The sequence below is a fragment of the Osmia lignaria genome, chromosome 9, assembly GCF_051020975.1.
Source record: "Osmia lignaria lignaria isolate PbOS001 chromosome 9, iyOsmLign1, whole genome shotgun sequence".
Classification (NCBI taxonomy): domain Eukaryota; kingdom Metazoa; phylum Arthropoda; class Insecta; order Hymenoptera; family Megachilidae; genus Osmia; species Osmia lignaria.
The window spans coordinates 14,914,095-14,932,024 of NC_135040.1; the positions used below are offsets into that span (position 1 = coordinate 14,914,095).

General features: G+C 44.3%; 2 protein-coding genes across 9 annotated transcripts in view; one reads left to right on the plus strand and one right to left on the minus strand.

Moving 5' to 3' along the window:
* Positions 1-17,930, minus strand: part of LOC117611928 (uncharacterized) — a 39,003-nt gene that overhangs the window by 13,998 nt on the left and 7,075 nt on the right. The gene's annotated exons all lie outside the window — the stretch shown is intronic.
* Positions 422-4,863, plus strand: croc (forkhead box protein crocodile). Its single transcript, XM_034340426.2, has 2 exons — positions 422-2,470; positions 2,590-4,863. Exons 1-2 carry the CDS (start codon positions 1,113-1,115, stop codon positions 2,714-2,716), a joined length of 1,485 nt encoding a protein of 494 aa, XP_034196317.1. The 5' UTR covers positions 422-1,112; the 3' UTR covers positions 2,717-4,863.

Here is a 17,930-nt window from a genome sequence, read left to right on the forward strand (position 1 = left end):
TGGAGCGGTCGGCCGACTCTTGGTTCTCCGAGTCGCCAGTGGGGTCCGCCTTAAGTTAACCGATTTGTAAAATCTGTCGATGGTAAGAAAAAGGTATCCGACGGTGGCGAAAGTCGTACGCGGAAAAATTTCGCGAGTTCTCACACCACACAGGGCGACGCTCATTGTCTCGCTTTTGTTGCGTCGGCCCTGCGCGGGCAGCGAGGGCGTGACTAGGTTAAGACCGTCGCTCGATCCCTGCTGACTCGGCCGCAGAGGCGTCCACGGACTTCCCTTTAATATCCGTTCTCCGATTGGTCGACGCTCGTAGGTGGAGTCACATGATCCCGTTCGACCAATGAGAGGGACGGTTGAAGAATAGGCGGCAGGCAACGACGCGGTTCTCGTGATTTTTCGAAGAGAGGCGCCACGCACGGGGTCGCGCAGCCGTGCTGGTCGAGACCGAACACTTCGGTTGCTCGCGAGGCCGAGGCCCCAGTGTGTTTTTACTCGGGGTTGAGTAAACTCCGGCCTGTTGTGTATCATAATACGCGTGCACGCGGGTTTACGGGTTAGCCTTGCATCGACCACTGGATGCTCCCTTGTCTCGCACCACGCCGTCTCGCTTGTCTTCCTCGATCGCCGAGACCAACTTGCCCGGACTACGGAGATATTCCGGAAAGCGTCAACAAAACAGCCATTTAAACGCGGCTAACGAGTAAACGTACCCGCCGTCTCTGTCTGACCAACGGAATTGATCGTTCGCCGTACGATCCATCGACCGAATCGACCACGATCATGTTCCTCCGTACCGAGAGTTAAGTGAGTGACTGTTGAACGGGACCCGTGAACTCGCGTGACAATTAATCACCGCGCTTTAGTGAAATTCCTTATATCAGAATTTCTACTCGTTGTTAACTTGTGGAATAAAGTGTAAGTTACTAAAAGTGACTGATCGAGATCAGTGAGTGAAATTCGGCATAATTAATATCTGGGATATCAATGATGTCGGTAGTTGGGCGCTAAGGACGTTTCGCTTAATAGTGATCTAGGTACTGTCAGAGAGATTCACGGCAAGTGCCGTTGAATCTTTGCTCGAGTTTTCGCGCGCACAGACACTATCCGTAATAAAAATGCATACACTGTTCGGTGAACAAAATGCTTATTACCGGCACGCAACGGCCGTTCCCGTTGGAATGGGAACTCCATCTTATCCAGGAGTGGGCGCCGCACCAGGATACTACGAGCAGTATCGCTACGGTGGGTATGCGACGGCAGCAGGGTACCCGGTCTCGGGTATCACTCAACAGCACATCCATCATCCTGGTAAGGATATGGTTAAACCCCCATATTCTTACATTGCTTTGATCGCTATGGCGATACAGAACGCGCCCGACAAAAAGATCACTCTGAATGGCATCTATCAATTCATCATGGAACGATTTCCTTATTATCGTGAAAACAAACAGGGTTGGCAAAACTCGATCAGACACAACCTGAGTCTAAACGAGTGCTTCGTAAAGGTTCCGAGGGACGACAAGAAGCCAGGAAAAGGAAGCTACTGGTCCTTGGACCCAGACAGTTATAACATGTTCGATAACGGTTCTTATCTGAGACGGCGTAGACGGTTCAAGAAGAAGGATGCTCTGAAGGAGAAAGAGGAAGCATTGAAAAGACAAGGCTTGGTACCCGAGAAACGTAACCAGGAAGAGGCGAAACCCAGTAACATCGTGATCCCTCCGCCGTCGGACACTTCGAACAAGAAGTTGAACACGCTGGAAACGACGTTGTGCAAACCGAAGAGAGAGCCCGTCAACGATGCCGGAAGTCACTGTATGGCTGTGCAAGCCAAATACGGTCTTCACAGTCCGATCCAGGACACGAAAACGACCGCGGCGACGACGACGGCCGCCGTCGCGGTACCCGGTCAAAGCGTCATACAGACGGCCCTGGGACACCAGGTTCATCCAGCTCACCAAGTACACCAGGACGCTATCCAGGATGTCTCTATGGGTCTGGATCCCACTAGCTTTAGCGTCGATGCTCTGATGACGACGCGAGAGAATAGCGCCACTCTGATGACCAGAGAGAACCAGCACCATACGCATCACCCACATCTTCAGCATCCTCACCCTCACTCACACTCGATAATGACGAGCAGAGAGTCGATGGGCGCGGGGGTCGTGTCCAGGGACCATTTGTCGGCGGTGTGCACGACCACGACCACGACGACAGCCGCCGTCGCAGCAATGATGGCGACCACCGGGTACGGCCACGGTAGCACCGTATCCAGGAGCAACGGTTCGCCACCCGGAACTATGTACGCTCCTTATTGCACGCCCACGGCTGGTTACATAATGGATCACGCGGAATACAATTCGAGAAATCACAACAACACCGCAGGACACTCGCAATGGTACCAAGAGGCGGCCAGTCCCGACACCGCGGCCATTTATCAGGATACCCAATCGCCGAGCTGTCAGCTTTACAGGTAAGGCAGTGACTATTATCATTTCGGAGAATTTTGCTAAAATCGTTCGATTTGGTTTAACATGGAAAATTCTTTGGAAAGAATCAATACCGATCGTAAAATTAACCCGTATTTTTCAGATCCAGCCCCCCTACTCCACTGTCGAGCAGTGCAGCACCGTCGCCGCCCTTGTACCATAGATATTACCAAGACTGCAACACCGTCAACACCAGTGGCAATTTACCCATCACGCTGCACAAATACTGAGAATACCGAAATTCAAGGCCTCATCATCGAGGCCTTGAAGAGCACCATACCGATCACTACGACCCGAGCTTGGTTTACGTGAAGCAAGAGTGGATCCCAAGCACAGAAGAACTCGCCAAAGAGTGGAATTAGATAAGTCCTAGAAATTCTGATAAAATGGCAAAGTTCACGAGTCGTGTGAATGTACTTAGCACGTCTTACCGCAACGATGAATGTTAACGAAATAGGGAAAAATTAGCGATTCTATCGTGAGTTATTCAGAATTAGCTGATTTTTACTTTGATTATCGAGTTCAACCTGTTCGTCGATCTTTTTAATTTTCTAAACAAAAATCGAAACCGGACTCTGTCGAAACGTGCGTGGTCGCAACACAACCACTTGACACTTTAATGTCGTTATCGCGATTAGCGAACACGTGTTCCAACTGTTCAGAAGCGAAAAAAAAAAGGGTACACGTATACGTACGTGTAACTAAAAGAGCCCGTGGATTGACATATGACCTAAAACTGGCCGGTGGTACGCTGAGAGACAATTTCTTTCCATTCCCCTCCGGCTACGGAGTCTGGAGAGTTTGATAATTGAATGCACCTAATTGAACGTCTCAAAGAGAACCATTTTAAAAACTTCTTGTAACTTTTTTCATTGCTGACGTTCCTCTTGTTCTTTTAATTATCTCTTAAATTAAATCTCAACATTTTCGTTATTTCCCCTTCGATTCATCGTAGGACTTCGAGGCAAGTCAAAGATGGTGGAAGATATTAAATTTAATCCTTTCGTGGGCAGTCATTTGAAGCCTTTTATTATTTTATGGTAGAAACGAAGGTTAAGTTCAACTTTGATGCCTTTGGTTTTCGTATGTCTGATTGCTCTTATCGCAACTAGAATCATTCATTAATGAATCGGAAGTGCGAGTGGAGCGAGATGTGCCCCAAGAAAACAGTTGTGAATATCAATGATGATCGTAGACACCTGAGCAAACAAAGGCAAGTCTCCGTCCTGACCTACTCTAATTTGACCGATTTGAAATTCCTTTTTTCCCTCGCAATCGTGTTCGTATGTACGTCAGTTCTGGTGCAACTGTAAAAACCTTTCACAAATTAAACAGGTAAAAAAAATATCCTGAAAATTGCGCAGGTCTTTGCTTGTAGACCTTGCTTTCGTCACGTACACGTTATCAGTGTTTTTAACGATGATAGTGATAATCTACATAGAAGCATATATTTTAATTGCATCGCGATGTTTATGGAGTTAACGACTGTTAGGTATAGAATCAACCTATTTTGCATTTTGTAATAATTTTTAATTACCCGACAGTGTTCTACGATCACTGCTTACTATTTCCCGGCACGTTCGAACATTTTCATCGATCTTTCACCGCCATATTGGAGAAGATCTAAAATGGTGGCTTGCGATTATGGTAGTTGAGAGTAAATCATACTTTATTCTATTTCATACTAATCAACCCCCTAAAATTCGTCGCTTCGAAATCGTGAAAGTTTTTCCTTAGATAATTTAGTGGAACGTGACGAGGACGTGACAGAATTAATTGTAAAAGAAAAAAAAAAAATAAAGTGATATGATAGTTTGAAGAGGTGTTTCGTGTCTCGTCGTTTGTGCATTTATCTATGTAAATGTCATTCCTTGCAACCGATTCGTGACGAGATTGGTTGAACCGACGAGAGCTGAGATAATATAATATATTTATTAACGACAAGATCATGTGAATAGTTAACGATTAAAACGAAATCGTATAGTAGATAGATCTCTGCGTGTATATTATTAAAAAAAAGAGTATATATAGATATAGATTGTATAGATGAAGCTATATATGTATAAATAGACAGATATATATATATATACATGAAACGTATTGGTATCAACGATTAATATTAATAATTGCAAACTTATTAACGTAGGATGAGATTCGTGCGAATACGAAACCGTTACGAAATAAACATAATGAATCACAACGAATAATCCTGTGTAATTTCTTTTTCATTTCAAAATTATCTGTGCGTCGAGTCTCCTTGGGTCCGACGTTACCAGCCGATACATTTGTTAAACTATTGTCTGGCTGTCGAATGTGTTTATTGGTGTTACGGAAAGGAGTGCTTGGAAAAAAAATATTCCGTTACATTACTCTTTTTCTTTTTTTTTTGTCTTCTTTCCCCATCCCGTTTCTTTTTTAACGCGATTACCTGCCAAACGATCGCAGACACGGTGGACGTGCAAACAGCTGCAAAAACAATACAACTTTTTAATTATCAGCACTTCGCTCGATCGAATCCAATCGCAAGACCCGGTCGAAAAAGAATTCTTTCGCACGGCACGATCGAAGGTGAAAACAATCCTTCGAAACGGATTAATAAACTGACGAAATTTTACGAGGAAAAAAGCTGGGGGCGGCACATAAAAGTCGTGCATCCCCGAAATTACGTTTACAATAATAACGTACTGGCTCGAAGGTGAATCGAGTCGGTTTAAAAGCATCGGGAAGATTCGTTGGACTTTTGCACTTTCGATCTCTGCTACAGGAATCGAACCTGATTATTTCTAGTCGCGATCTGCGAAACGTTATTTCTCCTCCGGCCCGCATCAGGCGTGGGCGATAATGGAAAGGTAAGAATATCTCGCTCGGCTGTATTTGCACGAACGAACGACACCGAGGGCTCTGTGTAATCCCAAAGGAATTTCATTTTCAAGTAAACGCGTAATAATCTTGAAACTTCTTTTCGGCTGCTTGTAGTAAAAAATAGTTAGCTCAGGTTATATGCTTTCTTTGGATCTTGAAACGATTTAGACGAGGACTTTGATAACGATTATTTGGCAACAGCAATTAATGTTTGGTAGGGGAAAAAACTTGATCAGCAACAGACGTTGCGAGCAAAGTTTCGGTTGTGGTCTTTTGCTCGAGGCGGGATTTAACTGCATCTGCCGAAACACGTGCTCCGGATAATACGGGGCTTTAGAACCGTTCCGTTATTTCGTCGAAAGATAGTGTATACCTATCGACCAGTTAGCAGAATCCCTTCGAGCACGCGTCACTTTGTTCCTTTCCTCTCCACCTAGAAGCTCAGCTTTACGGAAAACCCAGAGTCTAAAAAGTGCAATTATTACCTATGAAAATGTAGAATTGCAAATGGTAAAAATGGCGATCGGTTAAATGCCGGAGTTTATTAATCGATTATGAGAGGTACTCTATCAAAAGCGAAATCGAATTAGCGATCGACAGGCGAAAGTGATGGACGTCAGAAGTGGTATTTGCGCGGAATGTAAACTGTCCGGATGGTGGCTACGGCATTAGCCTCTAAACCGTGCAAACACACGCGAGAACGAACAGGCAAGGGGCAATTTTAGAGCGTCGGGAACTCGAGGGTGCAAAAGTCATCGGGCCCTCGTTCTCTATCTCCACGGCAAACACTTAAAATTATCCACCCTGCGGCGTGCAAATACGCCGAGGAGAACGCGCGACCCTCCGTTCGAAATTTAACCTCGAATGACCAGCGTACCTTGTCGGCGCAGCACCGGAAAGACCCACGTTTTCTATGAAACTCGATTCTTCCGTCTCCTTAAGCTCTCCAAGTGCGAGATTTTTCTCTTCGTCTGTTTAGAATTACAGACGTAACTTAAAATCGCACCATGATACATTATTGATAAAAAAAAATGAAACGAGTTACTTATCACGAAACTGTAGCAGCTGGCAAGGACACGGAAAAACATAATTTTTGAGGGAAGAATCTTTCACCGTTAAAAAACCGGCTGGAAAGTTTGATGGCATCGCAGCTATGTTCCCACGTGTGGCGTAAACATTGCCGGCGGAAAAACCACGACCGAATGACGATTATTTCGGCACCGTGAACGCAGTCGCACGCTTTTGGCTACAATTTGAACGGCCTTCCTTTTTCCCGCCTCCTGTCCCCGCCATTTCTTTTTTGTTCCTTCCCGCGTAACCGTTGCGGCCGTATTAGCGGTTCGTGCAATCATCAATTTCAAACAAGAGAAGGAAAGAGAAAAAAAGTTTGGCCGCCGGCTTACTTAAACAAACAGTACGCTCTACGAAATGAACGGGGAGAGAGAAAGAGAGAATCGAACGAGTAAACCTTCTTCGTTTCCGACTTATGTATAACAGTTTTTCTTTTCTAAGCAACGTGATGCACGTTGTGGCGGAAATGTTCGGTGAAAGCTTACGAAATCGCGTATGGCACGGGAAAAAGAACCGCATCAATGATTTCGCGTTCCCCTTTTTTTAAGTTCGAACGGAGTTAAGTCGTTCTAGAGGGCGCTGTTGAAACAATAACACATTTTCCGACTACAACTCGTTATTATTAGATCCTAGACTCTATGTAAATACAGTTTATGTTCGCAACTCGTTACGAAAGAAAAAAAAGAACAGTATACGCGTGATAGGTAAAGGGTAGCTAATAAATTTCAACGAATATTTTCAACGTAAAAGCTCGAACGGAGGAAGCAAGGCACAGAATAGAGGAGAAGGCGGATGAAAAGAGAAGAGACGCATCGCAAAGAGAAGAGCGGGGGAGGAATGGGGTTTCACCATCGTCTACTCGTCCAGGGGAAAGACGACAGGTGCACATTTCCCAGAGACCTGCGGCAAAACGCGAAACTGGGAATCGCTGCCAGAGTACCGTGACCTAACCTCGATACACGTAGCTAAACTTCTATCGTTGCACTCGCTCCTCTCCTCTGTTTTATTTCTAAAACCTTCTATTTCTCGGCTCCCTTATCGTTATAAAGATAACTAATATGTTTTTTAAATAAAAACAATGGATCGATGTAAGGTTAGGTTCAATGGAATATGAAACTGAAGGAGTACTATGTCTTAGAAAGATAATGCAAATATACCAAAAGGTAATCACATATAATTCCTTTAATTCCATCAAAACCTCCTTTTCTCTCTTCCTGTAGAAGAGATTAGGTATTCGGTAATATTTGCTCAGTATGGATGATCGAGTAAGTAGATAGTAAAATGGAATAATGGCAAGATTGAAACGAACCAGCTCTACTAAATAAACTTCCACGGAAACGGATGAAATTCGCCATTCCGTAACAACCGGAAAAATGGGGGTGTACGACCCTACAAATACACAATCAAAACGAGAAGTGTATACGTGGAAATGGAAATGGAAATAGGAAGAAACGAAAGAAACTCGTCGAGCGTGATGCTGGATAAATAGAATTTAATTTACATCAAACACAGTGGTACTCTTCGAGGAATAAAGAAAAAAAAAAGGGAAGAGAAGGAAACGGTTGCAACGGAAGACAGAGAAAACCGAGAAAAAGAACAAAGCCAATTAAAATTGGCAATTAGGAAGGTACGGTTTGAAGTTACAATATTCCCTACCATCCCACTTTTTCCCAGCATTTGGTTGCACCTCTCAGATGAGAGAAAAAGGACAAAGGGGGGAAAAAAGAAGAAAAGAAAACAGAGAAGAGAAGGAAAGTAGGGGTATGGAGTAATGGAAATTGGTTCGTGTCGGTGTTGGAACAAAGGACCTCTGGTGTCCATTGGTATCTGCGGCTACAGATCGATAATCACCGGATATGGAGCATCGCCCTGCTGCGACCAGCATCGTGAAAATCGTCTGAAAGCGGTTTATTGGTGGCGCGAGCATCGCGCAGCCTCGTTATGCGTATTTCTGTCGCGAAATGCGTATTACTGAATGCCATCGTTCAATTTTGCATAGCAGAAATTTGGAGGTCGTAAAGTATGTTGCGATTTAGATTTATATTTGGCTAGTTTCAAGGCGGATTGCCTTTTTTGAATTGAATCGTGAAATTTCCGATGAAAAATTAAATCTGAAAAGACTGTTATACGGATATTCGTGTAGATGAGCTTACGATTAATCGCGGTTTAATTCGAAATAAAGTAAACAACAAGCCAGTCGAAAATGCAAACGTCATTATGACGTTGAATGCTAAATCGGTTGCGCGAAACGTTCCCAGGAACATTTGTAGGCATATTACGCGTCACGCAAACAGCAACAATTTCCTCGTTTTCCCTGGTAATTTCGAATTTAATTGGCACAACTACCAACACACGAAGGAACGTCAATATCGATGTCTCACCGGTGCCACCCTTCTCATTATCCTATACGTCTATCTCCTTCACCCACGCAACGCTGGTACGTTGACGCCCGAGGCCATCTTGTCAAGTGACACGTTATTATGCCATGGTAATTCGAATTTAAAATAAGTAATTAATTAACCGACCGATCTTTATCGCTCACCCACCGTACAACCCCGATTGAATTATGATAACGCTAGTGAATACTTGATGCATTTGTTTTTCCGGTTTGTTAATTATAAACGTTGTAAATGAATTTCCAAGTTCCTTTCACAGAAGACCCACTTGACAGGGGTGAAAATCCACTACGGAAGACGCAGCGTTTCGTGGGCCACCCGCAACGAGTGCAGCAACGGGTCCCCATAGTTTAACCCGTGGTGTGTTTACGAAATTACGAATGATAATGTAAGCATTTTTTCACGCTCTCCACGCGTGTGGGTCTACGTTCGATACGTACCGCTCGCGTATACGCGTCGCGTCCCGCTGCGGGGCTAATTTTAGGGTGTTCAACCCCCGTACGGTATGTTGGCCGACACCGTGTCTGTTTACATGTACGTGCGTCCCACGAAATTCTCACACCGAATGCCATTAAATCGTCCAACGGGATCCTCTTCTCGGAATCGCGTCGTTATCGAAGTTCGCCCCCATAAATGACCTTCGGACATTACCAGTCTACTTCCTCTTCGCGTTTGAAACGAACGCAGACACTATATTATAAACGTCGCTGGCCCAAAATGCGAGTATTCGTCTTTACCTACTCCGAAGGAAATCGTTTCAGATTTTCTGGCCTCGAGGTTCGCCTCAAAGCGACCCGTGAAACCGTAAACATTTCCGTTGTGTCGGCGGCGTCTCTCTTTGGGCTTCGCGTTACGGCATTCACGGACGAGTGCAGCCGCCACGCGTGCATAATGGCGTGCAAGAAGAGGCCGTGGGCTCCAAATAGCATTAACTCATTGCCGATGGTCAGTCGTGCGCGTGATATCCTGCTGTCGCCTACCGATTGTATTGTTACGCCGGGCATCGCGCGTATCCATTGTGCCCGCCGCTTGATGCACCTTCAGCTCCGTCGATCCTTCTGCCCCGGCAAAATTTACAACAATGAGATCATTGTTTCGATAGTTACGGTGTATTTGCTCTCGTGAGAAGGTCACTCGCGTCATCGGACGATCAACTTGTATCTTTCACGTCGGATCAAATTTTAAACTCATCTTTAGTCTTCGGTTAGATCCTCTTCCTACGCTATTTTACGCCACAGGAAGCTCGTATCACCACGGAGGTCCCGTAAATTCCCTGCCTTTCAAGTAACAATTAACCGAAAATGAATCGCAAGGAATAGTTGCCTTATTGTCTGAACAATATGCTCCTGGAAAAGATCATCGTGTTGACAGTGGGGAGGTGAGTCGTACACAAGGCTACATTCACCGATTTCACGGTAAATCGAGCCTCCCTTAACCATGGATCTGGTCGTGCCCTTACGCAAACCTATTGTCCACGAGTGCCTCCTGCGGTGTCACGGTAGAACGAGAGCATAAAAGGGCAGGTATCTTCGAAATAGCATTACCAGCGGTCATAATGGATCAATCGGTGCGTCGTTGATGTGGCTTAAGTCTCGAATAAGGGAATCTTCTAATGGGGTACACGTTGCGTGGTATTACAAAAAGGAAGACGAATGAAACTGGCAAACGTTTCTCTATCCATTAAGACGATACACGACAAAGGAGATTACACTTGATTTACTTTAATTTCAATTTCTGATCTTACAATCGGTACTATTTTTTCGAACGAACAGCGTAAATTTATTATGTATCAATGTATATCGTAGCGAAGATAAGAAATAATCGAAAAGAGGATAGCAAATAAGCTTCTCCCAGACTCTGTTTCTATCGGAAGCGTTTTAACACAGATAAAGGGTCGCGACAGGGTGGTACAGGCGATGACGGTGATTTAATATTTTTCTTGTTATGAGTATAAGCTCGCTAGTTTATTCTGAAAACAGCAGCCAAGCACCGGTTCTCGGGTCCTCGTGCAAAACCACCTGCACGAACGAATAACCCATCGCGATAACCGCATTCTGAATCTTACTTATTTGCTCCTCTATTTACCTGTTGATCTTTCCTACCCTATTTCCCTTACTTCGAAACTTTTCCTTCTAATCGATACCATTGTATCGTACGCGATTAACGCGAGAAGATTTCATTTTTTTTCTTTTCTTGAAAATAAAATTTCAACTACGGTGCATTTGCATGCAGTCCGGTCGACATAACGGACCCGTACCAACGTCTCGTGAACAAGAGCGAGAGGAAGAAAAAGGAAAAGCAAGCTCGTATGCGTCTACGTGATTATTTCGAGAAGTCTAAGCGTCGAGACGTGTCCGCGTGTCTGACGGATGCCGCTAACGAGCACCGTTGACGATTGACAAAATATTCTCAGTGCGTGACCGAGTGTAACTATGCCTGGCTCGACCATGCGTACGAATACCCACGGTCCTGCAATTTCCAGCCTATCACGATACACCAGCAACGAAATCGGTTAAATTTAATCGAATCGTTCCGAGAAAACTCGTATAATTCGAATGATCATAAATCGACCGAGTTCTGTACATTTAGAACTTCTTCCGGTACAAATTAAACGATGATCATTTATATTTCCTCAGTTTCTATCCGTGATTTTTTTAATTTTATTCCCAATTATTTATTATTATTCTTGATAAAAATTTAATAATAATTTTAAGAAGTGGATGATAGAAAAAGATAAAGAAGCGAAGGTTTCTCGCATGCAGAAGGTGTTGATGTAGGTATGCCAAGTTAAATATACGCGTAGGATGCGCAGGCAGGACAAAAAGCTCCTCCTCTTATCCGAGTACACTTTGAACGTAGGATGAAATAAGAATCTTTATTCAATATAGAAAGCGTACGTCGTTTTTCGAGTCGTTCTCCACTTTCTTCGTTCACATTTTCATTTTTACCTTCTTATCTCACTGATACGATCCTTCGAAAGTTGCAGAAATTGTAGAATGTAAATTTGTTATTTTTCTTCAAATTATCCTGGTCGTGACAATGAAACGAGAAATTGTCGTTATCAATTGCACGATTTCAAGACCGAGTGTACAATCCTTTTCGTCTTGGAACACGTATCCAAAGCGTTACAGCTTTCATGTTGATGCTGGCAATGAGTTATGTTAGCACAACACAACTTGTCACGGCTGCTTGTTGCACGTTACGAACGTATTATGACAGATACGCCAAGCGTGGATCATGAATATTAGATAGTCAAGGCTGGTCGTGAAGTAAATAATAATCGTTTTAACGGGATCATGAGGCGAGCGACAAGCAATTATAAAAAGATCAATTTCAAGCTGTTCCCTATACAGAGATTCGTCGATTTCGACGTTGCGCTTGTTTAAATGTCGATTGCTGCGTTTCATGCACTTGCCAGACCGGAGAGATTCCACTAATAAACCGGATCATAGTGAATCCCAGCGTCGATCAAAATCAAAGATCTCCTTTGGAAAAGTCAGCGTATCAACAAACAAAGCGTCAATCGTGTTTCGTCTGAAGATTCTTCGAGTCTTGGGAAATTACACAGAGATCGCGGTGCATTCGTTACTTCGTAATCCTTACTTTTAATTTAATATTTAATTAGGGATGAAAGTTGTCTTCCCTTCTAATAACTCGATCGACAAATTTTAAAACGATTCAAGGTTCAGTATTTAATTTGACACAAAACAGTCTGGCATTTACTAATTAGGTATTAAGTTTCATCCAACTGTACGTGTCTAGGCTGATGAAGCAACACATTGAAACGCGTTATGACTGAAGAAGTTAGACGTTTATGAATCTAGAAACGGGAAAGAAAAAGTCGGGACAGGTTTTTTGTCGAAACGGTAGAGCAATCTTTTGCAAGTGCCTCGAGCCGTTGCCAATAATAAAGGAATAAAAAAGGCTCATTGGACGACAGTGGTGTGTTTCAAAGCGACGGTAATGGGGCTTGAAAGCTGCCGGCTAGGAAAAGGAAGTAGTTGAAAGAGAAAGGGGTGATGGTGAAAGAAAAGAAAAAAAAAAATTGAGGGAAAGACGAGAGACATTCGTCTTCGAAGGCGTTCAACCGTTTGATAGCGGAACCACCCAGCGTTGGCACTGTTTGCTCTTTTCAGAGGAGGAAATCGGCTGCAACCGTCGGAAGCGTTTCCCACCGTGACAACCAGAGAAATCGTAATTTTTACGCGTTAAAAGGAACTCTGAAAACGAGTATGCTGTAAACTGTATCGAATTGAACGAAACAGAAACCAAGTAGTAACTTTTCTTTCTTAAAAAAAAATGTAACAAGTGATTAGAAATACAAAAATTTCCTCCCCGAACGAACTCGAAGCCGTTTGGTAAATCAACGGCATGCAACGGGATAAATGATAGTGTTTACACAAATGGAACTTGGTTTCTCGATCATTTACTTCCTGAACGAGGGTCACTTACCGACCGACACTTTCCTGTTCCGTTAAAATCGGTAGGCGGGGGCTAGGAATCGCTTCCGTTACTCGTTAACACCTAACAATTTGTTCCTGACGACGAAAACAGATCGACGAAAACATAAATCATATGTTACGTTAATTACTATTATAGTCGTTGAAAATGATCAAAGAAATATTTCTAAAACTATGAAATTTCCCCTTTAGAAATTCCCGTGTGAAAAGGAATCATCAAATTTTTCCTGGCTAATTACACAGCGTGCTGGATAAATGAAATTAAAATGACGTCGAGGGGATCGTATCGCCACCTACGTTGCCCGATATTCTGCAATGCAAATCACGGGTAGTAAGCAAACCTAATTACGGAAATTAACTGTACCCGTCGTAATTAACACCCGTTAAATCTCGAAAGTCGAAACATCATGACTGAACAGGCCTCGGATGTATATGTATAGGAGCATGGTTTCGGTAGAGCCTACCATCAGACCTTCGGCAGGCGTCAGACCTGTCGACGGTGGGTGGAGATGCGTTCCCGAAGACGAACGGCTTTTTTACGTGACGCCAGACGTTTCTTACGCCTCGTCAAGATGTCAACGACTTGACCGATGGATCGACGAAGGATTCTCGAAACGCCGCCTGGATCACGATTTCGCATAAAGTCGCGTTGATCGATCGGCAAGCTTCGTGATCGAGTTAAACGGGTATCCAGTGTCTCTTTACGTGACTTGCCTCTATTTTCGGAAATTTACGTCCTCTGGTTTGGCATTAAGTATCTCGTTTATAAGATAATTCGTGGATTAGGTATCTTTTGACGTGGCTAGGTATCCCTAGGAATGTCTAGGGTTCCCTAGATCCTAAGGAGCGTAGCCAAGATACAACCAATCATCTTCGTTAATCGAATCAGTAGACATTCTTCTCTCGTAAGATGGTATTGTTTACGGGACGTGGCCGTGTCACCTCGTCTCGGAATGAGATCGCATAAATAACTGAATGGAGGCTCTTCCTCGATGCTAGTCATCCCGGAGACTCATTGTGCTCCTCGTCGAATTTCTTTCTCTTTCTCCTCTGCCCTCGGTCCCTGGCAGGATCAGTTAGGAATCCCGCCAGTATGTGTCACTGTTCTGACGCAGCAACATGGAGACGCGAACAACGAGAGAAGGTAGCAACGAGAGGCGATGCGAGCAGTCAGCCTCATTGTCCGATCGAAAAATGACCACACGGATTTTTTCTCTCGGTTCCATTCAGTCTGGAGAGGTTCGAGAGACTCGAATCATTCTCTCTCTCTTCTCTCTGCACCCGTTTTTCCCCGTCGGATTTCATTCATAATACCATCCTCCTCGAGTGGAGGCTCGAAACGGACCGGATGGTATTTCGTTTTCTGACAGCCAGCAGCGGTTGATCCACCCGTTCGAATTACGAGCCGAGTGTCCAGGAGCCGGGATATTTTGCTTATAGTATAAATAATCGGATCGTGAGTCGTCGAATCGTCGAGTTTTCGGCAATGGGAGAAGCTTCGCGATTCGCGGATCGCATCCTTTACGATGCACCGCGATGCACCGCGGTGAAAGCGAAGTTGATTTGTTTATTCTGGTTAGATTTGAAAAAATTCCTCGTTGGCAAATTTTCCCTTTGACCGAGACACCATCGTCGCAAGATGGTGCCCTGCTGTCTGGGAGACGTGGAATTCCATTGGAATTCATCTTTCCTCGTCAAATATTTGCTTTCTTCTGCTGGCACTCGAATCACTTTGACTCGCTTCGTCGCTGCTCCATGATTCGACGTTAAGAATACAACGGTGCTATCTCGTGTTGACCAAGAAAGCGATATATTTCATGCCATCACTCGACGTTTTCAAACTTCCCCTCGCGTAATACGCGTCGATCGACGAAGAAATTCAGCAACGACGAGCGGGGAAAACTTTTTCGCCAACGGGTATCGTTAAGGTTGATAGCAAATAAACAAGCCGGTCTTAAATCAGAACGTCAGGGAAAGAAATAAAAATCGTAGAACGATTTCAAGATAGTTTGTTAGTTGCATGGCATCGGGATTTTGTTTTTATTTCCACGTTTCCATGGCTAACTAGACGGCTTGGCACCTAGAGCATGCTGCCCGTCGTCGACACAGCAACCGGGCAACTATTATTCTTCCGGTCGATTCGTCGATCGGCGAAACGTTTTATCGTTGATTTATCTCTTGTTTGCTTTCTCTGTACGCGCGGAAACACGGCAAACGACCGATTTATGAACGTCCCGATAGAGGAACGGGATCCGTGGAATCGTCTCGACCGGCAACTTCAACTTCGGCCACGGTGAATAAGCAGGACACCGCGTTGCGTCAAACGCGAGTCTGCTGATCGGATCTATTCCGAGAAATTTTGCCGATTTAACCGACGACAAAATGCAAGGTTATTTTAAAACGGTCGTCGATCAACGTAATCGGGATAAATATAGTTTGTTCAGTCAGAATTTAAAGGAAAACTCTTACTTCGTCGAGGCTTGGTCGTATCAATGGCATTTCTCTGATATATTATTTATACGGTACGAAAAGTTGTTAACTACGCGATCGAATGACTGGTAGTTTGTAGGAGGAAAGCGAGGCAAAAAGAAAGGGGGTGAAAGGAAGCGAGAAAGAGGACGCCTCGCTCTATGTTGACTTTGGCCCGAAGCCTCTCGCTTAGGTGGCAGTACGGATGGAAATATCGGCCGCTAAAATAATTCGACGACAAAGAGCGGCGATCCAACGACAGGTCCGACTGTCGAGGATCTCCTATTGGCGGGCTTTTTAAACCGTCCCGGCTTCGAAAATAGTTTCGTCGAAATTTTCGCTCCGCCGTCGTCCCTTGTATCCGATGAAAGCCCTCTATTTTATGGGCACCCAGATTCAATTGAAACCTACTTGTCCAAGCAAACGAGCTACAGAATACTCTACAAAATGAAAGGTTTAACGGTGCGCTCTGTCTGATATATGAAACGTCGCGATGCACTTTTCCTTGAAATATCGCGAGCAAATTCGAGAATTCGCTGAAACTAGTTCACGTTGCTCCGCGATCGCACAGCGGAATGATGATCACCAATTTTCACTATAGATTCACTTGTACACAATAGTGGAATACCAGCCACTCGATAATCTCTTCGAAACTTGCGCAAACTTTCGAAGGGTAGGGAAAGGGCGTGAAAAGCACGAAGAAAGGACTGCAATTGTTAAGCCCGGCAGGACGTGGGAAAGCTGGTGGACAAGGGACCAACAGAGTTGCCCGTGACCATTCACCTGTCAACTACCTTCTTCCTCTTCTTCTTCTTCTTCTTCTTCGTGGTGTTCATCTTCGTAAGTTTCTTGGTGGCACAGCATCGGCATTGCCGTCCACTGCTCACGTAGTCGCGCCTACCAAAACATCCACCAACGATCCTCCATTTGACTCGCCATTCATAGCCGGTGAAACAGCTTAATATAATCCTATTTAAGGAGCTGCCATTGTGACTGGCCTGGCTGCGTGCTACGTGACCGAAATTATTTACTCGTTTATTAGATGTCGCTGACCGATCGGCAGCCTCCGATGGATTTCACGTTCAGCCCTCTTCGGCCATTGTGCCCTTCGTTGTCGCCTTCTACTCGAAGAGACTATCGTCTTCTTTTTTACGAATCGCAATCTTTTCTTTTATTCCTCGACGAGTTATTTGATTTTAGAGAAAGTTGCCGAGCACCATCGCAGGGAAGGAATAAATTACGTTTGATTTATGATCAGAGAAGGTTTTTCTCAGAGATTAACCAGGCAATTAATTTCATCCCCGTCTGGTTACGCAGATACGTTCTGGGAAACTCGACGGTAGTAGAAAATTTATACGAGATTCGAGGAGTTTCAAACTCACGCCAGAATGAACACCGTTCGCTCTGTCGATCCGGAAACCATGGGATCGCGAATCTCGTGGAAATCTTGTTTTCTGTGATGACATCTCGTATACACGAACGTGCACTTAGGTAACGGTGCTTTGTTACCTAGACGAGTACAACCCCAGAAATACAGGATTGTTTAACATTAAGAAGTACTAGCAAAAATTTTAATTAATATTGTAAACTTCATTTTATCGCACGCTTTAGAGAAAGCATAGAAGGTAATGGAAGATTGTTCGAGATGCTCCGAACTTATGTTGGATACTTAAATAGAGTCGTATCACTGGCAAAGAGCGATTAGATGCAATCGAATTCCAGGATCAGTCTGTCGGCAAAGTTTACACTCGAGTCTGGGCATAGCTTTGCTATGTTAGGTGGGCCAACATAAGCAAACCTCTTGAGACGAGGCACATGTGGCCAACAATGGGCCAAATAGCGTAGAAGGTTACATGTGTAACGTAAGATAAGGACCGGAACCGGATGCTGGGAATTAAAGACAAAGGTTCTACCGTAGAGATGGGAACCTTGGGAAGGTCGAACGATAGATTTTGATTTCTTCGATCTTCCATATTTTTTTCTCTCTCCCTCGTTGCCTTCATTTTTTCCACTTTGTATATTTATCTCGATTTTCCTATACTAATCAACTTTCACACTTTCAGATACGCTTATTCGACGAAGGTACACAGAAAGTGCGGCCAGCCTAGGGCTCTCAGACTTTCGCAGGATTAACCGCAGACTTTCGTTGCTCGGTGAACGGCAGGAAGTGCTCGTGTGCCGGATTG